The sequence below is a fragment of the Prosopis cineraria genome, unplaced genomic scaffold, assembly GCF_029017545.1.
Source record: "Prosopis cineraria cultivar Desert tree isolate PC_DT_omini unplaced genomic scaffold, ASM2901754v1 PC2, whole genome shotgun sequence".
NCBI classification, from domain to species: Eukaryota; Viridiplantae; Streptophyta; class Magnoliopsida; order Fabales; family Fabaceae; genus Prosopis; species Prosopis cineraria.
In genome coordinates this window covers 22,541,537-22,566,265 of record NW_026555333.1, presented here as the reverse complement: position 1 = coordinate 22,566,265, position 24,729 = coordinate 22,541,537, and the positions used below count along the sequence as shown (strand labels likewise).

The window sequence follows — 24,729 nt, the reverse complement described above, 5'->3', positions numbered from 1 at the left end:
TCTCCATCTAGCCATCATCTGCGTGCAATCTTTGGTGCTCACCGTCTCCACTGTCGTGGTCGGACTTCTTGCCTTTATTATATTAGATCAGGCAACTATAGATACTTAAGAGGAAGTTAAACACCAAATACTTTTGTCACAAAAAAAATATGTAAATATTTGATATAAAAGTTAAACTAAATTTTTAAAGGATTTTGAATATAAGAACAGCAAAACCGAAACTTCTTAAAAACAAATTTATAACGAGTAGAAGTTATGAAATTGATTTAGATCAGTTTACAACTATTTCACATATAATTTATTTTTTAGTGAACAAAACAAATGAAATAAAAATAAAAATAAAAATAAAATATATTCAGAACATTATAAAATTATAATGTTATATTGTGATATTTCAGTTATGATATTTTCTTTATTTGCTGTATATATTTTAGATTTTTTTGCCAGATTTTAGATTCTTTCTTATTTTCTTAAATTTTAAAGGTATTCTAGATATTTTATATTTTAGATTCTAAATTTCATATATTATAAATATTTTGACAAGTTTAATTGCTTATTTCGATCAATTTTTGATATATTATAATTATAACACTACATTTAGAAGCAAATAAATTATAATAATTATATTATTTATAATTAACCCTCCTGCTCTCCCACAATCTGGTCCTTGAATATTCCTTCTTTGTCGCAAATGCAGTTTGCAGCTCTTCATCCTTGACCAAACTACACGCGACCACATGCAGATGTAGATCCAGATCCGGCGAGCACAGTGAACGCCGACCAAGACGGAACCAACATACGAACGAACAAGAGAATACGCAAGACACCACACACGACCCTGGCACCGTTCTTCGTCGGCACTCGGCTTCTCCCTTTTCTTCCCTTCTACATCTGAACGACCCTTCTCCCTTCACCCCGCCATTCTGCTTCAGATTGCCTGAAGAAACAGAAACTTCCGATAGCACAGAGACAAGATTATCCCAGATCGCCTGAAGATGTTGGACCTGTAACTCAGGCCTTAGGGTTGTCCAACACTCCGGTAGCGCCTCAAACCTTGCGTCTGTGTGTATATAAATCTGATAGACTTCCTGAATATGTATGGGTGTATTATGCTTGGTCACTTCTATTTTGGGATGTTATATATAATAACTTGCAACGCTTGAAGAGCATATATGTGTGATCATCGTTCCACTGCAAAATAATTTATTAAGAAATAAATTATTTATATCGACTTTCGAATTAAATAATTTTTCCTCCTTCAAATCACTTCTTAGATTACACAAGGAAAAGCTTCTTCCATTGTTGCAAAACTCTCCTTTATGGTCTCCCCAGGTCCAGTCAAGACTCATAGATTTGTGTAACTCCCTCGGTGATCGATCATTATCGAGTCTTGTAAGACTTGTGCATGTTACAAATTGGTCATTTAAGCTTCTCATTATTAGTCTGAACTTTGCTTGGATAATTTCAATTGTGACTGTTTATGGTGTTTTGAATGGAATTTACAAGTGAAAAATATTTGCTTCATTTTTGGACAAGCTAGCTGTTTGTGTATGTTTTAGGAGATTCATCAGCTTTTAAGAGAAACTATCTGCTGATTTTTCCCAAAACATAATGGTTAATATCATATTTTAGTTTTGACGAGATAAACATAAATAGTATTTGGAGTGAGGAAACTTGAACCAAGTTTGTTAATCTGACCTGTATGTTATTAAATTTTTTTTACAAAAAAAAAACAGGCTTATATATATTGGATGAGCCAACTCCAATGGAGAAAGGAACAATGAAAATACCAATAAATGCAGGCACCAAGCAAAAGGAGAAGATAAAAGTTGGGCCATTTTTAGTTTCTCCTCCACCGAATGAACGGGAATTGCAGTTGATACAATTTGTTTTCGACCCTTCATGGTTAGATATAGATATATACTCTTGAAACGATTATATTTTTTTGTGTGTAAGTGAGTTCTTTTTTTAATTTTTTTTTAAGTTTAAACCACTTATTAATACACAAAAGCATTTTTAACATGACATTTATGTCTGCTGGTCGTAGGAATATCAAAAATTGATTGATGATGTTTGGACCAAAATAACGCACTAGGCATAGGGTAAATCCATTAAGGCCCAACTCAGAGGAAACTACATAAGCAAGTCCAATCCATTAATGATGAACTTTGGAAGAGTTAGTGAAATGCCACATTTTGATGAATGGCGGCCAAATCCTAAGGCCATTTACTTACTTCTTGAGAAACTTAGAGTGAGCGCTCTCCTTGCCACTCTCCCTCAACGAGGCATACCCACGATTCTCATTTCAGTGCAAATAGTTATTGCTCCCCTTGGCAGATGAAATTCAAATTCAAAGGAGTATATCATTGCCTTTCTCTATAAAAATCAACAAGGGCATGATTGAAAGTTTCTCTGCAACTCATTCAACACTCCGCTCAAATCAAACTTGTCATAAGCAAACTCAATTAACCTAGCATTATTGCAACATCGCCTTGCTTGAGCTTGAATTTCTAGTATAGACCTTCTAAGCTCATTACTTTGCTTTTCCTTTTGATTATCAGAGCACCTCATTGTAATTACTCTTTAGTACTATACAACTCTATTTTACACACGCACTTCCATACCCTAATCTCTTAATTCACTTTGACACTCCAAGGAAATTATGGTAATAAAGGATAGTTGTTTGATACATTACTCTTTTGAGAATTTACTCCACTAGCATGAATGGAAATTTCAGTTAGGAACAACACTCCACACCTAAAACTCAAACCAATGCCAACATTATTGGTAGGACTTGCTTGCCAAAGCAATACTGAGAAATACCTAATGCAAAGATTTTAGTGACAAAAGTCATATTGGACCTTAGGATTCAGAAAGTGGTTGTTTGAACCAAAATTGAAACATCAGGCCAAGGTGTGATAATTCCCAAAGCTTAAACTAGAAAAGAAGAATACTCGACCTAATAGCAGTCCAGCCTTTCACAAATAAGTGAGATAATGCGTTTTGAGGGAAGGCTTGATAGAGTTGCAGCTACTCTATCAACTCTTTGATATTCTTAGCGCATCCATACCCATTAATTTGCATGATGGAGCTCTCCTTAGGGATCTAAATGTGCAAACAATTAACTGTTCCTACTGGCACCACACTCAAATTTGAAAAGTAGCACGTTGCCATTTTCTATAAAGAGGCAACAAGCGCATAACTCAAGACTCTTGATGCTCTACTAAATTTACACCAAACTTGCCATGTGCAATTACTCAACTATTGACTTCGTGTTGTCTTCAATCTTGCTCTGTATGACTTATCTTCCTTATGTAAACTTAGCATCCTAGGCTAGTTTCCTAGTATTATCTTCTTTATTTTTACAAAGCATCACATTGTACTTACTTTTTCAAGTAATGTTATCGAGCTTCACACTCATTCATGGTGTACCTATTGTTATTCTCATAAGTCACTTGACTCTCTTAGGAAATTATGGTAAAGGATCTTGGGAACCCATTTTGATCATCTGATTTCAACTTATTCTTTTGAGGACACGCTCCTCTACCATGCCTATACTCTCAAACACCTAAAGAGTTATGACACTCTAACTCTGTCACCCAAAATTAGGACAACACAGTTTTTTGGCATGCCCAATCAAACCCTATTGTTAAGGACAATGCTAAGAAACACTCATTCCAAAATTTTGATGATAAAAACCATGCTGGACCTCAAGATTTGGAGTGCAATGCTACAAGAGTAGGTTTTATAGCAAACTATGAATCCTCTAACTACTTAAATCTAGATGAGCCTGTAGCAAACTTTTGTATTGAGCCACTTGACATAAGGAAAACTTTTAACCTATACCTGACGAGCCTGTAGAAGAGCTTTAAGTCATAATATGAGCAAGCCAAGAAGACCTTAAAGGACTTATAGAGGCAATATGACAAGGATAGTCAAAAAAGGGCTCATAAAGTGGCACTGCTCCTCATTCAACAGATAGAGAGAGCTAAAGAGAAAGAAAGGATCTAAACCTCTAAGGCACAAGAGTAGGAGTTCTTTCAATAATAACAGGAAGAATGAGATCAAAGAAGGTATACTGAATTATGCCAGATCATTATGGAAACCATATAAGCACTGAGCAACTAGTTTGCCATGTATATGACAATTCAAGTAGTAACTAAAGAAAATCCTTCGGTGGCACCCCCAACAAGAGCCTTGTGCTCGAGGTTAACCCTTTAGGAAGAAGGAGTTTGTTCAACCTCAGCCAATAACAGAGGAACAATATACTCCAGCTTATTAATGGGGATAGGCAAGGTAGCATGGTTACTCTAACAGGAAGGACAAAGGACCTTCTTAAAGGCACTATTATCCCTATACTAACCCTTCCAATAACTGTAACTTGTATGAATTGGATAACATATAGAACACTGAGGGTCCAAAGGGCAATATGCATGGAGAGAGGATTTGAATAGAAAACCATGCAACTAGAGAACCACCTTTGATGAAGCTTGAAGTTGTTAAGGAAGTAGTGAAAGAGCTATATAAGCCTCGCTTGAAGCCTTTGCCAAGGTTAGAGTTCCATAAATCGTACCCAAAATACATCGACTATAAGAATTCATTCATAAGGGGATTCTATGTCCTAGAGTTCACCATCCTCTTTAGAAAAGATGGCACCTCAACATAATAGCACATAGTGAGGTTCACATTTTAGTGTGGAGAGCTTAACCACTTTAATAATATGAAGTTAAGATTGTTCCACAACTCCCTCATAAGGCTAGCATTCTTATAATATGCTAGGCTACCTTAGAACTCAATATATAAGAGGGAGTTATTCCCTTAGCCTCTAAAAGGGAAGTTTAGACAAAGAGCTATAGAGGAACCAACTTAAATCAGTCCCTTAGGACTAACAACTTTATAAACAATCCACATTAAGTGTCGCTCACCCTTAACATAGGTCAATTCTTGTTACCTTTATGTTATACCATTACTTTAACCTTGCTTGTTGCTTTTTTAGTTAGTCTAAACAAAAAAATCAAAGGATGGTGAATATGCAAGGGAACAGGTAATGGTAGAAGAATGAAGGAGTGATGAGGACGAGAAAGATTGGAATGCCCTTTGTAATGGCCTCTATCATTAACTCTAATTAAAGTCAACAAAACATGATCCTCTTAATTACTAAGGATCAACCATGGCTATATGAGAAATAAATTTTATAAAAACTATTTCTAAATTTGGGATCCAAAGAAATCATTTAAAAATCATAAAAGTAATTTGTTAGAATATTTTCAAGAATCAAAGTATAGATGATAAATGGAAACATTGAAAATGAAAATAGCATAGAGAATAGGATGAAATAGGGATAAAACAATCATTTCAGCACTTCTGTACCTGCCTGTCTTAGCTAAAAGTCCATCTATCGTGACCAATGCTACACGACTCCATCTATTGTGGATTACCAGTTACCTCTACTCTTAGGCTACCACCCTAAGTGTCTAATTTGGATTTCCCAAATGAGCTTCTTTGAATATAAATTCTGTGCACAATCAGTCTACAATAAAGACCTAAAAACAACATTAATGACTGACCGTCACTAATTAACCCTTAATCATCATTAAATCTTAAACCTCCCATTAAGCATGATTAAGCATAATTAGCCTAAAAAATAACTTCCATTAGTTTGTTTAACTCCTATTAAGCTTAATAATCACTGTTAGCTACCCTCATTAACTTAATTATTTAAGATTAGAGTTAACTCTAAACTCTTCATTAATGGAATTCAAAGATGTTGACTACTCATACCCATTGATTAAAGCTATTTAAGATCACCCATAGGCTTCATTGAAGTCATTAAAACATCCCAATTTAGCTATCATTTCGGGTTGCCTCCTCCAAAGCTAGAAAACTCAAAGAATGAATGAGAAGAAGAAAGAAGGAGAGAGTAGGAAACTTACCCAAGGTGTGGATGGCCCTAGACAAGCTGTAAATGACCCCTAAGACAAGCCTTAATAGAGCCCTCTACTTCCTCTCTCTACTGGAACTCCAAAATAAATCTCTAAATGATTTTGCTAGAAATGCACTTGTCACAATGCATAAGGCCATCCACCATGGTGAACAAAAAATCCTCTTAAAGCCTAAAAATCTAGGTCCAAGGTGGCCTAATAACTCTCCAAGCCTTATTCTAAACCCATTAGAGGGTCCAATAGGCCTAAATGGCCATCTAAACCTTATTATTAATCCTTATTCATCCTGATTAACTAAATAAATCTCTTAATTAATTAACATAACTCTTGGGCTAAAATTTGGGATGTTATACCCTTTATTAAATTCTTTCAAATGACCCAAAGGAAGCCCTAATCTTAGCTAACATGAGGGTGAAAGTCTTTGCTAAGGAGATTGCTACTATTTTTTAGCCTGAAACTTCTAAGATAGTTGACTTTGCCCAAGAGTCATTGTAGTTACTATAATACCCTTTTTGACATTACCATTCAAATTCAAACACATACTTTAACAAATAAAATCTTTTAAGAAAGGTTGGGATCTCAATTTAAAATATTTGAAAACCATTTCTAAAATACTCAAGTTATAAATTGGTACATAGAGGAAGAATTACATTCATGCATATGAAAATTACAAGAAAATGGTTTATACAACATATTCTTATCAAAACAGGCCACGCACCGCGGCAAGTGGCACAGAGGCACTAGCATTGGCTCTGTGCCATGCGTTGCAGCTTGATAACACATGCGTCACAGCATATGTATCAAGTTTTGCTATCAAAACAACAGTTCTAATGCAAACTTTGAACATACATGCCTCGTTTTCACACCCGATATCCGATTAGGGTGATTCAAGCGCCCATGTGAAGCTTGTTTCAAAATCTAACAAATGATATTGTTTTTGTTTAAATTTAACATCCTATTTAAAAGTTAGACATCCAAGTATATTTTAATCAATTTAAGTCAAAATCTTCTACTTGAGCATTATAATTTGAAACCATTAGTCATTAGCCACTCCTAGGGCCTTAACCATATCCAATGGGACAACTAACACCTGATTGATCATTTATATATACAATATCACACATATACAAGTTTGGCTAGTAAACTTCCCATTTAACATACACTTAGGCATAAATCACAATTTCTCATATAGTACACATTCTTGGCTAAACTTGTCACATTCATCATGTTTCACTTTTCTTATACATACACTCAACAACTCCCTAGCCCAAAATAACACATTTTCTTTAAACACATTTATGCACACATGACTAGGCTAGGATACAAATCCCACTCACATTTTAGCACCCATAAGACTATACACATTTACACAATCCTATGGCAACTTATATACAATTTTCAAAACTTATATAATATAAATTCATTACACCAACTTTTTACTATGGGCAACTAGAAAGAGATATCCTCTAGTTCCAGCTCTTATCTTTCCCTCTTGCACTACTAGAGTCAAAACTTGTAAAAATATAAATAACCACAAATGAGGTAATAATCTCAATAATCAAAATAGTTCATTAAATACTCATTAATACAAATAACCACATATAACTAAATAACACCAAAGTATTAGTTATAATACAAAATATAAGCATAATTCTCCCTTTTTGCCAAATGATTTTCACATAATCACAACATTAGCATAATCATCTATCTACCAATCCTCCAAACTCCCTGACTTGAAACCATAGACTCTAATGGATCAATCATGTATTGACCCGAATACTCCTTTAGTGGTAGAAACACCTGGCCAAAGGTATTCTATCCCACTTCTAAACTATAGTTTTTCCTTTCACACACACACACACACACACGTATGATAGGGGTGTCGTTGACTCCTAACCGTACTCTTATGGGTATTAAGCAGTTGCCAAACTAGATGTCTTATGGTAACAGTCCTAATATAATGCTGTACCAGATGTCCTATGGTGCCAGCTAAACTATATGAATTTGTTTACACAGTCATCTCCACACACATACCTATATACACATAGGGTGAACTCCCACCCACTATGATCATACTTTTATCACACATAAATCACCACTTTTCCACAACTCACAAGATATATATATATATATATATATATTCATTTCATTTGAATGTCATTAACAAATCATTAAGAATTTCAAAACATTTTTGAATGCTAAAACCATGCATATTGTAAAACATTTATTATAAAAATATCACACATCAAATCATCATATGTTCATTCACTCTTATACAGTTATAATAGTTAATAAATATAATAAATTATATGGTTATCTCAACCCTTCTATTCTTAAGAAAGGTTACTTGTGGTATACTTCCTTATTCGAGTTCCTTCTGCTCAACCTACACACTAACCACATGAATATACATAAATAACGGCACTCATAGTCAATTACTACATTGACTAATAGTATTAATTACCACAACTAAACATTTAAATGATATCAATTTTGCTACTCGAGTCCATTTACACTCTTCTAACCTTGCACATCATCTACTGCGACTTTAATACACTTATTCCTAAATTTTACCTATTTTCTCTTTTTAGATCTGACTAATTTGAGCCTACAGCTTCAAAGCTTAATCATTAAAGCTTAAACTAGTTGTAAAGTTTTAATTTAACTCTAAAGAGTTTTTTATTATTATAGAGTAAGAAATCAACCTCTTAAAACTTTCAAATTTAATTTCTCAATAGTTTAAACTGAGAGAAAATAGTGTAGAATCAGAGGTTAAGATGGTACGAGACTTACTTGATAAGTAACAGGTCAAAAATATCTCTTGAGCTCTTAAAATGGCTTTCCCTAGCAGAGTTCCCCTTCTCTCCATTCTCACATGCCTTTTTTCTTTATTTTTCCCTCTATTTCCACGAGCTCCCACATCCTTATCTATTAATTTTTTGTGCCAGACGCTACGACGCATTTAGCACTAGCAATAGCATGTGGCACAATAAGGAAACCCCTCATTATGCTCACACACTTTACTTTGCAATGCTATTCTTCTACTCAAATTTGTCCATGTAACATCCCAAAGGGTTAAAACAACATTCCATCATCCAAAACCCTAATCACACACTAAATTATAAATTCACCCCTTAGTTAGTAATACACTCTAAAGTTTAAAATCTAGGATATTACAGTTACATCTTATTAGAATTAGCCTACTCTTATAGTATGAATCTTGCTTTATTCTTTTCAACTTTGATTCCATGTTGATGTATAGAAAACCTAAAAAGGTCTCGACCTATACCCCAAAGGCACACTTTAAGGGATTTAGTCTAGGGTTGAAGTCTCTTGCTCTCTAAAGGAAAGCCTTGACATTCCTAATGTGGAGTTCCTTTTTCCTAGACTTTACCATTACGTTATCTACATAAACTTTGATGAATTTGCCTATCATATCATAAAAAAATAGCATTTACGGCTTCTTGTTCCATCTGTTCTATTAGTTCCTATAGGGTCTGCTATACTTTATACTTTTGCATGGATGTGCTAGTTATAGCCTGTATGCTATAGCCACCATCATAATTTTGCTAATTTAATGATAGCCTCAATAGTTTGGCCCCTTTTTAGAATTAGGGCCGTACTTGTTTCTAGGTCAAAATGTCATATTGGGACCCCTTCTTTAGTGTTGGTTAGATTGCCAGGGTGTCTTGACTTGGTAACAAAATCAAAAGGGGTCCCAAGTTTGAATAATTATATTTTATGTCTATGAAGTCTACCATGGTGTTTAATAGCCTACTATTTGGCCATACCACCTTTACTTTATCTTGTTTCTATATGATGAGACATTAGTATAATAAGGATGGGATATACTCATTTCTATGAATCTAGTCTTGTCCTAAAAGGGCTTGCTATTAGGTAGTAAAATTGATTAAGAAAAAGGCTATTAAAGCATGCTTGGTGCCCATAGTGATCCTAATGAGAAGAACCCTGACCACTCTAGACTCTTCTCCATTAAATGATGCCCGATCATATCTATAGGGATCAAGTCTTGTTGCATCTTGCCTACTTTCCTAAGTGATTTCACTAATGGCACATTAATAATAGAACTATTATCTACACAGATCTAAGTGATAAAAACATTATCTAGATTTGTTTATATGCATAGTAATTTATGGTGCTGCATTATATGTGTAGTAAGTTTTTCTATCATGATTTTCTAGGGCTCTCTTAGCTTTTGAATGATTGAAACCTAAAAGAATTATTTATTTACAAGTAGTTCTAGACACTTAGGCTCAAGACTGGTAGCAATCTCCTTAACAAAGGATTCCATCCTCTATTTAGCTAGTACTAGGGCTTCCTTTGGGTTTTCTAAAAGTGTCTAAGTGAGGGCATTCTAGTATTCCTCCTCCTCTCACTCCTCCATTCTTCAACCATGACATAATCCCTTACATCTTTGCCATCTTTTTGAAGGATTTTCTATTTGGTTTGACTGAAAAGCAACAAGGCTAGAGTAATAGTAGAACATAAAGGTAATGAGAACTAACCTTATTGATAGTGAGCAGTGCTAAATGTTTACTTCAACTATTCACAAGGTCGTTGCTCTTGAAGGACTCATTTGAGTTAGTACTCTTGATGGATTTTTATATAAACTTTCCTTTTTGAGTCTTGAGGAATAACTCCCACTCACTAAGCTTGGTCTACCTGGCATCTTACCATGGCACTTCTCTATTAAAGCCTTTATTTTTAGGTTCTGGTTAAAGGGATTGGCGCCTTTGGGTGACAAAGGAGGTTCTATAATATAGTTGGAGTTTTCCTCAAGGGTACAACTATCCTTCTTTACCATTAGTGTAGTAAGGATGGAATATACTTATTACTATAAATGCAGTCTTATTCTAGGAGGGCTTGGTATTAGGCTATAGAGTTGATCACAAAGAAGGCTGCTAAAGCACACTTTGTGCCCACAGTGATCTCAATAGGAAGAACCCCAACCATCTTAGACTCATCTCTATTAAATGATGCCCAATCATATTTGTAAGGATCAAGTCTTATTATGCCTTGTCTACTTTCCTAAGTAATTTCACTAGTAGCATGTTGACGACAGAAACATTATCCACCAACATTTAAGAGATAGAAATATTATCTAGATGTGTTTATATGTTAAGTAGTTTGAGATGTTGTATCATATGTGCAGTAGGTTTTCCATCATGATTTTTTAAGGCTTTCCTAGATTTTGAATGATTGAAATTTAAGAGCTCTGTTCAGTTGCTAGTAGTTCTAGATACTTAAGCTCAAGACTACTAGCAATCTCATTAGTGAAGGCTTCCACCCTCTAGTTAGCTAGTACTAGGGCTTCCTTAGGTCTTTTAAAAGTGTCTGAGCTATGGCATTCTAGTCTTCCTTGTCCTTGTCACCATCCTTTAAAGGATTTATTATGTGGTTTGATTGAAAATCAATAAGCAAGGTTAGAGTTATTGAAGAAAACAAGATTAAATACAACCAAAATGTGTTAAGGGTGAGCAATATTGACCTAAACTTTTTCACAAGGTTAATACTCTTGAGGGACTCATTTAACTTAGCGTGCTTTGTGGCTCTTGGTCTATACTTCCCTTTTGGAGGCTTAAGGAGCAACTCCCTCTTAGTTGAAGCCTTTGTTTTTAGGTTTTGGTCAAGGGGATCAATGCCTTTGGTGATAAAAAAGGTTCCACTACATAGTTGGAGTTTTTCTAAGGGGTACTACTAACCTTCTTTATCATCCTTGTGGCAAAAATGTACTAGATGTAGTTTTATTTCTACTTTCTTCCTTAGTGCTTAGGTGGATTTATGTCATGTCATACAGTTAGTTTCCCAAGGAGCAGCTATCCTATACCTAGGTTGCCAAATATTTCACATAATAGTTGAATTTCCCTAACATCTTACTTAGATTGTCCTAGACTTACTACTTTGGCTTGATGGCTATTTTTCAAGTACCTTTTTTCTTCTTCTCCAAACACTCTATGGGTATTGTAGCTAGTACTGGTTCCTTTTGGACTTCCTTCGGATCATGTGACACTCTCGAGTATAATTTGTTCTAGTTGATGCTTAGTTCTTTGGTTTTCCTAACTTTAGTACATTGATGGTTTCCACCAGAGGGAAAGGGTTCTTGTTTGTCACCATTTCCCCTTTCTTCTACTTTGAGAACTTGAGAATTCCATGATTGATGTATTCCTAGATAGCATTCTTAAAAGGCTAAGACAACTTAGGGCAGAATGGTTTTGGGAGTAATAGTACTTGCAATATTCCCTCTCTCATCACTCTTCCTTAGATGGGAGCTTTTGGTTTCTTAGGAGTGAGATAAACTTCTTCAAGAGGAAGTCGAAAACTTTATCTTTCTTATTTGTGTTGAATGTATATTGTTCTTATATAGCACTGTTAGATTGTTTCTTACTTTCTTTAACCTAAAGGGCTAAAAGTGGGGAGCAATCTTACCTTCATGTTGTCCAAGTGGCTAAACTCTCTATAATATAAGGTAAATCTTGTAATGTTTTCTAAGGTCGAGGCACCATCTACTCTTAAGAATAGCATGAATTATGAGATACGAAACCCTTAGGGAAAAGGGTGGCCTCAGACTAGGTATATACATTTATCTAACCACCTTTTTAATGACTTTTGGGTCTACTAAGGGTAGTTCTCTTACTGTATGAATGTTAGCTCTATTCCCTACTTTTAATGCATTAGCCGTTAAGCCTTTAACACCTTATAAAGGAGTAACTTCATAAGTAGTTTGGTTACTTAAAGGGGTTGCATGGGCGTAATAGTGCACCTATAGGGAGTTTTTTCTTCTTATATCAAAGTATCCATATTAGCTAGCTAATCCTTATTGGCATGGTGAAGTGTAACATTCATTGGCTAATGGTTGAGGCCTAACTAACTCCTTGGTACTAAAGGGTTACCCCTCATACCTCTTGCGTGTGGGTTCTTCCCTAAATTATCCTACTAAGAGGTCTCCTAAGTTTTTGTATGGATTGCTATATAGATTGCAAATCGATTAACTAAATATTGCATGGTCTTAGCTATCACCTGGCATAATTTAACTTTCTCTTTTTGCTTTTGTTCTTCCTACTGTTAATAGAAATACTCCTATTCTTATGATGTGAGAACGCAGATTTTGTTCTCCTCCTCTACCTTCTGCATCTGTTGAGTGTAAAATACAGCTTCCTTATCAGGGACATGTTGGACAAGGTTGCAGTTATGTTAGGTCAGTTTGCTCAGGGCAAGTTCGACTTGTGCTAAGTGTTAAAGGAGTTGTAGAGAGACCTTTAGTTACACACTCATTGCTTTTTATAGAGAGAGGCAATAATATACTCCTTTAAATTTGAATGTCATTTGTTAAGAAGAGAAATAATTGTTCATACAAATTTGAGATCCGTGGGTGTACTATGTTAAGGGAGATCGGCCACCATTCCATCAAAATGGGACATTTCACTAAGTCCTCCAAGGTGTAACTTTAATGGATTGGACTTGGCAATATGGTTCCATCTGAAATGGGCCTTAATAGATTTAGCTCCTATAAGATCTCCCTTACTAATCTACAATTATCTCCAAAATTTAAGGTAATCACAAGAATAACCTAAATGAATTATCAAGTTTGTAAAATTTACATGAATAAAATCTCAAGTTTTCAAAAATTAACATGCTAAAAAAATTATTTCATAAATAAAAATCAAAGGAAAACATGTATATGGAAGCATAGACCAGTGTTGTTAATGGCGCTCACCTCAGCGCTTAAGGCACTCAGGTGAGGTGTTGAACGTGGCCATCGCCTCTCAAGTAAAGAGAGGCAATAGGTTTCATCAAGCGCTCGCCTTTGAGTACCTTGTGCACCTCACATGTCCCAAAGGCTCACAACTAATAGTTCCTAGAAGCATTGAAGATGAGAACATCAAAAGAGAAGACAAAGATGGAAGATTTCAGAAGAGAAGACAACAAAGGAAGATGAAGGAGTAAAGAATGCTGACTGAGTGTGAAAGAATCGAAGAGAAGAGTAGAAGTTTGCTCTTGTTTGGCTGCTAATGTCGACTGGGTATACAAGAATCAGAGATGAGAACTCAAGAAGACAAGGTGTACTTCACCGACTGGGTATCGTGCAAGTATGCTAGCTGGCCATAAGTTTGACATCGTGGCTAATCACTTAATATCATCCATTAAAATATGATAAAAAATATAGTAAACAATTATAAAAGATTTAACAAATCTTATCCTATCTTTTGAGATAATATACTAGGTCTTCAAAAAGAAAAGAAACGTATAACATATAATAAATTAGGAAAAATTTGAATTTTAAATAAAAGATAATGAAATATTATATATAGAAAAAGATTTTAATTAATTATAAGAAATTATCTTTGATTTAAATTTTAAATATGATTGAGAAAATTTTGCTATCTAAAGGAAAATTTGTAAGAAAGTTTAAGACTTTAAAATCTCTCCCAACATATAGTTTTTAGCATATAAAAAGAAAACCTGTTACTGTTATTTGGTATTGGCATCAATGTGTCTTGAGGCTTAGAGCAAGTGAGCAATATCTCCAAGGATTACGTCTTGCACTCTAACAATCATGTTCTAACTTTTAAGTTTCAAATATTATATTATTTTCTATTTTTCTTATTTGATTTTTTTAATTTTAGGCTTTTAGCACTACAACACATAAAACAATCATTCAAAAAACAAACCTTTAATTTTTCATTCTCTTTTTTGGCTTTTCCTAGTATTTTTCCTTAGTTTTTAGTGTTTCCATGGCTGAAAGTAGTGGTCAAGGTCAAAACAAGTAACAAGAATAAAATAAGAGAAAAGACCTTGGATGGAAATATAATTTCTTGAGTGACCCAAATGACACCAATACTGTAACTTGTTCCTTCTGTAACAAATCTATAAAAGGAGGGATTCATAGAGCTAAGTTGCATCAAGTTAGAGGTAATAGGATTGCTACTAAATGTTTGAAGTGCCCTGATAATGTGAGGAAGGAGTTGAAAGATTACATGGATAGAAAAAAGGTAAAAAAAGAGACATATGATAACCCAATTATAAATGTTGTGGATATAAGTATGCATGGATGGTGAGGAGGAGGAGGAGGAGGAGGAGGAGGAGTTGTTTGGAAAGAAAGTAAAAAATGCCATGCTTACATCAAAAAAGCCTAGTCAAAAAGGTCCCATGGATTCTTTTATGAGAAAACCAGAGCAAGTTATTCAATTATGAAAACAAGGAAAGTTGCGAGATGGAAATATAACTGATAAATTTGAGAAAGAGAGAAGAGCTATGGTTTATCAATACATTGGTCGATTTTTCTACTAAGCTGGCATCCCATTTAATGTTGCTAACATGGATTCCTTTAAAATTATGATTGAAGCTATTGGGCAATATGGTCCAAATCTAAAACCCCCAAGTTATAATGAGTTGAGAGTGACAATTTTGAAGAAAGAAGTTGAACTTACAAATGATATGATGAAAAATCATAGAGATATGTGGAAAAGAAAAGGTTGTTCCATTATGCTTGATGGGTGGACTAGCCGAACAAATAGAAGCTCGATAAAGTTTTTAGTGAATTGCCTAGTTAGCACAATGTTTATAAAATCTATTGATGCATCGTCATATGTTAAAACAATATAAAGATCGTTCAATTTCATTGATGATTTTGTTGACCATGTTGGGGAAGAGAATATTATTCAAATAGTGATTAATAATGAGTCTAACTTTAAAGCTGCTAGTAAATTATTAGAAATGAAAAGGTTGAATCTTTTTTAGACACCATGTGCAACACATTGAGTAGATCTTATATTAGAAGACATTGGAAAAATTCCTACAGCATCAAAGACTTTAGCAAGAGCAATCAATTTTATAGGGTATATATATAACCATATGGGACTTCTAAATATGATGACAGAGTTCACTAAGCAAAAGGAGTTAGTAAGGCTTGGCAAAACTAGATTCTGCACTTCATATCTTACTCTTAAAAGCATTCATCAATAGAAAATTGCATTGAGGACTATGTTTACTTCAGAGAAGTGGGAATCAAGTAAGTGGTCAAGAGAACCTAAAGGAAAGTGTGTGATTGAAAGTGTGCTTATGCCTTCTTTTTGGAATATTATTTCTTATATATTAAAGGTTATGGGACCTTTTGTTTGAGTGCTAAGACTTGTAGATAATGAAAAAAAACCAGCCATGGGTTATATATATGAAGCAATGGATAGAGCTAAAGAGGTAATTCAAAAGGCATTTGATAATAATGAAGATAAGTATAGAGAGATTTTTCATATTATTAATGAAAGGTAGAATTGCCAACTTCATCAACCTCTACATGCTATAGCTCATCTCCTAATTCCATAATATTATTATGACAATCCAGATATAGAGTTTGATGAAGAAATCACTAAGGGCCTAATATCTTGCATAGGGAGACTTGTGAAAGACCCAACTGCCCAAGAGAAGATCATGAATGAATTAACAATATATAAAAGACTAGAAGGACTTTTTAAGGGTTGATTTGGCCATTAGAACAAGGAACACAAGAGCTCCAAGTATATTATAATCACACATTAGTTATTTAATAGTCTTAGTTTTACTAATTTAGTTAAATAATTATTTATTATTTTTATGACTTTGTAGCGGAATGGTAGGCTTCTTATGGAAGCTCTAGCCCTAATTTACAATATTTGGCAATCAGAATACTAAGCCTTACTTGTAATGCATCAGGCTATAAATGTAACTGGAATGTGTTTGAGCAAGTTAAATTTAAATATTTCAATTTTTTAAAATAGGTTAATGCTATGTTTTATCATATATTCACTTCATATTAAGATAATTAATTATTATACATGATTTTTCCACTTAGATTTATACAAAAAAGCAAAACATGCTTGCTCAAGATAGACTCAATGATTTGGTCTTTGTGAAATACAATCAAGCACTGAAAAATAAATATGATGGGCAAGATGTAGATCCTATTTCCTTAGTGAATATTGATAAAAGTAATGAATGGCTACTTGGTAGTATGATGGATGTCGATGAGGACGCAATAGATGAGCATGTTTTTGGTGATGATAAGAATGAAGAGTTAATATAGGGGGCTATTACATCAGCAGGAGGTGTTGGAGAACAAATTAAACAAACAAGAAGCCAAAGCCAAGCTAAAGGAAAAAAAACCTAGCTCATCTAGAGCTAAAGGAAAACAACCAATTACCAACATTGAGAAATTAGCAAATTTTGATTCAGATGAGTTAGTAGAAGATGATGAAGGATATAAATCCAAAAATGAAGGAGGAGAAAGTCGTGAGCTTGCTATATCTAAGTTTGATTCAGATTTTTAGTTTGATTTTTTTATGGGCTTAAATATTGCTTTTTCATATTTTAAAGACATTTTATGCACTTGATTGATTATTGGAATAGTTTATATTATTTTGTAGTAGTTTTGTAGAAGTTTATGATTGAAGTAGATTTATATTTATCATTTTATCTATGGTTTGTTGTCTATAATTTATATATTATGCATTTTATCTATAGTAGTGCCTTGCTTCACTCAGGCGTGCGCCTTTGTAGCACCTTATGCCTAAGGCGTTTTACCGACTTTGTGCCTTGAGTGTGCTTTTTTCCTTTAACAATACTGGCACGGACATCATACAAGGTAAGATAACATCAAATTGAAGACAAAAGGCAAAAAAAAAAACTAACTTCGGCACAATTATGCTACAGCATAAAATTTTATGGTGCGACATAAAATGTAGAAACCTATAACAACAACAAAAAATTGCCATGGCAGATTTCTAACAAAACTTCCAATGCATTCCAATTCTTCATCCAACGTTCAATTGAGATGACCTGGTGTCTATAGAAAGCTTTCTCTAAGCTCTAGTTAATGGCACTGGTTTCACATTCAAATCATTTCTTAATCAAAAGTTAGACACCAAAATGCAAAGTTACCCATTTATATTTTCAAAACATAACTAGGGTGTCCAAAATCACAATCAAATGCCATAAATTTATAACCACCTGTAGACCACACTCAATAGACCATACATGACTCATGAAAAAAACTACACTCAACCCAAAAATACATATTTAGCAAATTCACCACACCACTTGACTCCATAACACATAAAACACAAGAGGGAGGAATTTCTTGCACGAGACAATCATTTTCATTCCAAACTAGTCAAAAATACACATATTCCTACTTACACAAATATTTTAGTCCAATACTAGGGTTTACAACCAAAACTCACTAACCCAGGGTATAAAATATACAAGTATGCAAGTAGTACAAAAATATTTATGTGAATCCTAGTTGGCAAGTTAACAATCTTAGTACACATAAAATAACATAAAGAGGCATACAAAGAATTACTCTACAATCCTTTGCCTCAGCACGTTTTCTTCAATCTTGATCCAATAAGCTAGGCCCTAAAAATATTGAAAATTAAGGAATGAGTATAACCACTCAGTAACCAAGTTTCATCTATTTTATACAATTGTATATTAATAAAAAATGGATGCAATTTGCAATAAATACACACATAAAACATGTATGACAACGTATAGTCTTGGCCATAACAATAACAACCATATGACTAGGCTTCAAATACATAATCATATATATATATATATATATCAATAATGCACAACCTAGGGTTACAATAATACCAACCATGTGTCCCTAAACTGCACCGGACCATAATACTAACAACCATGTGGTCGGGACTAAATGCATGATCATATGCCAACCTTGTACCCTTCTATTACCTTTGACATAAAATCGATGGCTATTCGGTGGCTACATTCTTCATGGACTAACCCAACCTTCTACTTGTGAGGAGCTACTAGGCTAGGATTAACTCACTCGTGTAATCCAGTTTCCCCTAATACTAACAACCATGGAATGTCGTACCCCTAATCTAGCCCCCTTATGAACCAGTGGAGACTAGTTAGGTTTAAGTCTCTCACAAAATAAGTAGGATAGTCCTGAGTCAACCATAGGACAAGGGCTACCTCCTGATTCCAACGGTCAGTGACAAAGCAAGCTCCTGATTCCAATGGTCGCTGCCAATACCATGTGGGCTAAGTCAACTACTCCTCTCCCTAAGCAAACTCCCGCTAATCATCATGCTATGCACGTATATCACATATGTATATGCATTCTAATTAACCGTTTATATTATGAATCCACATAGCCATACTCACACCAACTCACTCCATACACCAACTAGTACATAATCACAATTTCTCATTTATCATCACTATTAGCATGTATATGAACATACATATAATTTGCAACAATAATGCATTAACAACCTTGCTAAATTTGCATCATGAGTTTAAAAAATATTAAACATGTTTCAAATCAACCATTTCAACAAATAACCAATTAATATTCAACTATATAAACTAGGTTTCTCCTAGTTACCTCAAACCTTTGAGAGGTCAAAGGTTTACTCCTCAATAAAAGTTCTTCACAAGCTATACCAAAGTTTGAATGGTACACAAGATGATTGATCTACAATTAATTATACCAATCATTATTAAAATTATCATAAACATTCTTCCAACTTCCATAAATCAACACTTTAATTATCCAAAATTCCAATCTCTTGCACTTAAGCATAACCATTAGGTTTATTAACTCTCATTAACTCCATTTAGCTTATATTAACTTAAATAATCACTAATATAACACCCAATAATCCAAAATCACACTTTGGAGGTCTAGGGTTTGTCCAAAATGGATGACCCAAGCTTACAACCATGTAAAAGCTTTTAAACTATGTATAGAATACTTAAACAACTCATATTAGTTCCATTTAGACTAATGGATTCAAACTCAGCCTTAAATTTAGAGATCATCATCTCTAAATCTTAAATCTCACTTCTAAAATATATAGAGGGAAGAAGAGATAAAGAAGGCATACCTAAGTGAAACTAAGCTTCAAACACCTCTAAAATGCCCAAGAGTTGATGCCCTAGTAGAGAAAACACTCTCTTGGTCATCTCTTTGGTTCAGGAAATTATGTTGCGGCATGTCACAATTTTTATGCTATAGTGTTAAGCTAAAAATCCACTTCTCTCTACAATTTGAACCCGGGTGATTCAATTCACTTCCGAACCCAATCCAAAAGCTAAAGTCAAACCCAATATCTATTTCTAACTATCCTCAAACCTAATTAAACTTAAGTTTTCATAATTACCCTTTATTAGATTAATAAATTATGGAAAAAAATTTTGAGATGTTACAACCCCAGCTTAATGCACCATTTTGGTCCAAACAGATGGTATTTTTTCTATAATAAATTTGAATATCTGACATTAGTTTTGCATCAAATTTTAAAAAGCAGGTTGAAAGATACTTTTTATTAAGAAACTTTGGGTTAAAGTTTTTTGAATTTAAGCGTAATTATGAATTTATGTACACTTAATTTAATAAAAAATTGAAATTAAAGTTAATATTTAATTTTACTGATACGTTGGTAATAATTTATATACGTGTGTGTGTGTGTGTGGCTTTTATGTCCCTTCTTAAACCGGCTAAAAAGGCTATAAAATAACCATCGATAATTTTTTTTTTTTAAATGGTAGAGACTCTTACCTTTTATGTTCTCCAGGGACGAGTACCTGGTTTTTTCTTCATCACATTCATTTTTGCATAAATATGACTTCACCACACTTAAACCACCGACTTGCTTGAATCCATTGGTAAGTATTTATTTATATACATGCTGCTGTTGCTATTTTACATACTTACATGCATTTTTGCTACATTGTAATTTAGGTGATAGATGCTTTTGTTGAGATCTTTACTGACATTGAACGAAAGGACAAAGCTAATCCTCGTCATTGGTATCTTCCGGTGTCATTTTCGGTGATTTCTTAATCCTTTTTAAATTAAATATAAGATGTTAGTTTTGCAATTCAAAACTATTTCATTGACTTGAACTTTTTATTTGTTGATCCATGATGTAATTATAGAGAATAGCAGATAGTGGCCATGTAAGCTACTTCCTCAACTTTGTCAAACAGAATAATATAAAAGAAAATTACATGTCTGATCACTTGGTTGACTGTGAAAAGGTACTATGTTTCCATTTATTTAGAATTTATTATAGATATAATTACATTTTTTGACAACTATATATTGATTTAATTTTTCATTTCATTCATTCATCACAGATATTCATTCCGGTTCATGTTGGGCGAAAGTTAGATGGACATTTTTATTTATACCTTAATGATTTAAAGAATAAATTGGTTGAAATATGGGATTCTCTATTAGATGATGAATATATGACTAAAATAGAACGTGACGAGACAACTCAAAATTTGGTAAGTGTTAGATGATTGTAATATTCATATCATTAATTGATTGATTATTCTCTGTTTTTTTTTATAATTAATGTTTTATGGTCAGCTGATTGCCATGGAAAATCTCTTCAAGGATACTACGTTCACAAAATTTGATCAGACGATGGCGAATAATATTCCATTAGAGTCCAACAAGTGAGTTGACGATTTTTATTTTAAATTATAAGGCTTACTTTAAAAAACGAGAAGTATTCATCACAATGTCATCGTAATTATATTTTTTATCAATATGTAGGTATGATGGTGGCATATTTGTTATTAACTTTATGCAACAAAGGATTCATTCAATTCAGGTACTGTCAATAGTAAATCAGTTACCATATATCAAATACTCCTTCAAATCCTTATCATATGACACTTTTAACTGTTTCACGTATGTTAAGAAAAATTAATTTTTTCTTGATATCATCAAAAACTGAAAGGTATTTTCACTTTTATTTTTGGCTTTAAATAATAATACAACTGCATTAAATACATTCATGTTAATCAAGAAGGGGTAAAATTGAAAAAAGTGATTTAATTACTATAAAGTGTCCTATATTTTCGATCAAAAATTAATTCTAGAAGATGCCTTATAAATAGGACCAAAGGGAGTATAGGCTATATATATATATATATATATATAGACATTCTCACTCTTCATATTTTCACATATATAATATGGTCAATAATGCAGGTTAACAGCGATGAAGCAAGGCTGAATCTAGCTCTACAGTTACTTAACAGTAACCTGAATAAGGAAAAGGCAAATCTATATTGCAAAGCAGAATGTTCACAAGTAAAAGCAAAAGAAGATTCATATATGTCTGGAGTTAAGAGAAGGCGTGCTAGCCCTAAAAATGTTGGCAGAGAGGCATATATAGAATTGGATGATTCTAATAGAAAAGTTAAGAGAGACCATATTGATTTGATAACAGGTATGTACAACAACAACAACAACAACAACAACCCTTTATCCCACTAGGTGGGGTCGGCTACATGAATTGTAAGACGCCATTGTGCACTATCGTTTATCAAGCTTTTAGAAATATTATTAATTAAGAGATCGCGTTCAACAACTTCCAAGAGTGTTCTCTTAGGCCTTCCTCTACCTCTCTTAATCGGACTCAAAGTTATATGTTCCACTCTTCTCACTGGTGCCTCCCTTGGTCTTCTTTGTACATGCCCAAACCATCTCAACCGATTTTCTACCATTTTTTCCTCAATAGGTGCCACCCTCACTTTTTCGCGTATGTGCTCATTTTGAATTTTATCTTTACGTGTATGTCCGCACATCCATCGTAACATTCTCATCTCTGCTACTCCAACTTTATGCTCTTGCTGTCCCGTTAGAGCCCAGCATTCACTACTATATAACATTGCCGATCTGATAGCAGTGCGATAACAGGTATGTACAATATGAACTTAAATTGTCAGACTGATTTTTATTGTCGTTTATTAATTAAAAATTTTGACTATATATAAGTATTATCATACAAATCAAGATTGAATTTAAATGTGATATGTTAATTTTCTTTTTTATTTTTATCACTTCCCGTCCTAGAAATATGTGATTCCTATTATGACTTGATGTTGAGTATTGATTACTGCTACTCTTGTTGCTAGGATCTTCTAAAGGTTATGTATTACCAGCAACAAATTTAGTAGGGGAAGAGTTTCAAGAATATATTGATCAAATATGGAAGTGGATAATGGAAGATAAGGCATCAGCAATTGGGATATAGGGAATGGGAGGAGTGGGCAAAACAGCTTTAGCAACTCATATCCATAACAAGCTTTTAGAAGAAGCAAGTGGTGACTTTGATCATGTCATTTGGGTAACTGCATCACAACATCAAAGCTTTTGGTTTGGCTTCTTGTTTCATTTCTTGGTTTCACGGTTTCAGTTTAGAGCTGTGAAGTCACGATCGGCCCATCTAGTTTAAGTTGCAATTCTCCGATTCCATTTCCAAGCATCACACTTTTTCTTTGAGCTTCGATTTCAAGCTTCGCACTGTGATTTCAAACTTCAGATTTTGCTCTTCTCCTCCCATTCTCTCTAACTTTGGCAGTGTGGCAGTAGCTTTCTGTTTTTAGCGTTGTGCATTTTCTTTGTCTCTTTGAGCTTTGATTTTGTCTTTCAGGCTTCAGCATCGATTTCTAGCTCTTCTGCCACTATGACTTCACTAAATTTTTTTTTTGCCAGAGCTGTGACTTTACTGATTTCCTTCATCTTCCCCTATCGATTGGCATCAACAAGAGCAACCACAGCCTACAAGTGATCTTTTCCTCCTCTTCCTCATCCTCACCGAGCTATCCTCTTCCTGGTTTGGCTCTACTTTATCATCTAACAATCTAAGTAAGTTTCAATGTTTATTTCTTTCAAATTTTCAATTCCTTAGAAGTTCAAATTCCTTATCTATCGAAGACTTAATTTGATTAAATGCTATATATGCCTGCATATAATGATTGTGTAATGGATTTTAAGATGCCTACAAGCATTCATTGACAATGCATCAATTAATTGATACTTGATAGCCAATTTGAGACTAACCACTGGAATGGAATGCTTAATCTGATTTGTTTACTCTTCTTTATTTATATTTTATATATTGATTAGGTCTTTTAATGACAAATCTAAAATTTGCCTTATAGAAAATGACATCTGAAAATGCTTCAACTACTGCATCAACACAATCTGTTACATCGAAGACAGATCCTACATGGGAGCATTGTGCTGAGATCAAGCTCCCAGATGGCAAAGTTCACCTAAAATGTTTGTACTGTGCAAAAGAATTTGCTAGTGGAGGGATTCATAGAATGAAACAACATCTTGCTAGAAAGAAAGGGGATGCAATAAGTTGCAAAAAGGTGCCTGCTGATGTTCGCTACCGACTTGAAGAAAATTTAAAGGAGGGAGAATAAAGGCAAAAAGCAAGATAGTTATAAAGAGGACAATCCATATGGCCCTAATGTCACACCATTAGAAAGTCATGATGGAAATTCAGAAGAAATTTCTACTCCTCAATCTCAAACCCTCAAGGAAATTCAATCACAAAGTCAAACTCAACTTAGAAAAAGAAAGGCTCCTATTGACAAATATTTTGCACCAAGAACAACCCCAGGAGAACAACCAGGGATACGAAGTACGCTTGCAGGTAAAGAACCTATACGTAGAGCAGACATGGCTTTTGCTAAGTGAATGTATGATTGTTGTATCCCATTGAATGTTGTCAATTCAGCATTCTTTCAACCTATAATTAATACGCTTACAGCTATTGGCCCTGGTTATAAAGGGCCAAGTTATCATGCCATGAGAACTAAATTATTGCTTGATACTAAAAAGGAAGTTCAGTTAATGATTGATAGTTTTAGAAACTTTTGGGATGATACTGGTTGTACAATCATGGTCGATGGTTAGCAAGATCAAGCAAATAGGCAATTGATT

The 24,729-nt window shown here is 33.9% G+C and overlaps 1 protein-coding gene across 2 annotated transcripts; it reads left to right on the top strand.

Moving 5' to 3' along the window:
• The first annotated feature begins 683 nt into the window (after nt 1-683).
• LOC129298288 (uncharacterized) lies at nt 684-23,129 on the top strand. Of its 2 annotated transcripts, none has more exons than XM_054936697.1 (8): nt 684-1,039; nt 20,713-20,780; nt 20,910-21,011; nt 21,111-21,263; nt 21,349-21,437; nt 21,538-21,595; nt 21,979-22,219; nt 22,908-23,129. In XM_054936697.1, the coding sequence occupies exons 3-8, from the start codon at nt 20,982-20,984 to the stop codon at nt 23,024-23,026; spliced, it is 690 nt and encodes a 229-aa protein (XP_054792672.1). In that variant the 5' UTR covers nt 684-1,039; nt 20,713-20,780; nt 20,910-20,981; the 3' UTR covers nt 23,027-23,129. The 2 variants fall into 2 exon arrangements, with proteins under 2 accessions (XP_054792672.1, XP_054792666.1); XM_054936691.1 differs by having other exon boundaries at nt 20,713-20,802.
• Nucleotides 23,130-24,729: the final 1,600 nt, after the last annotated feature.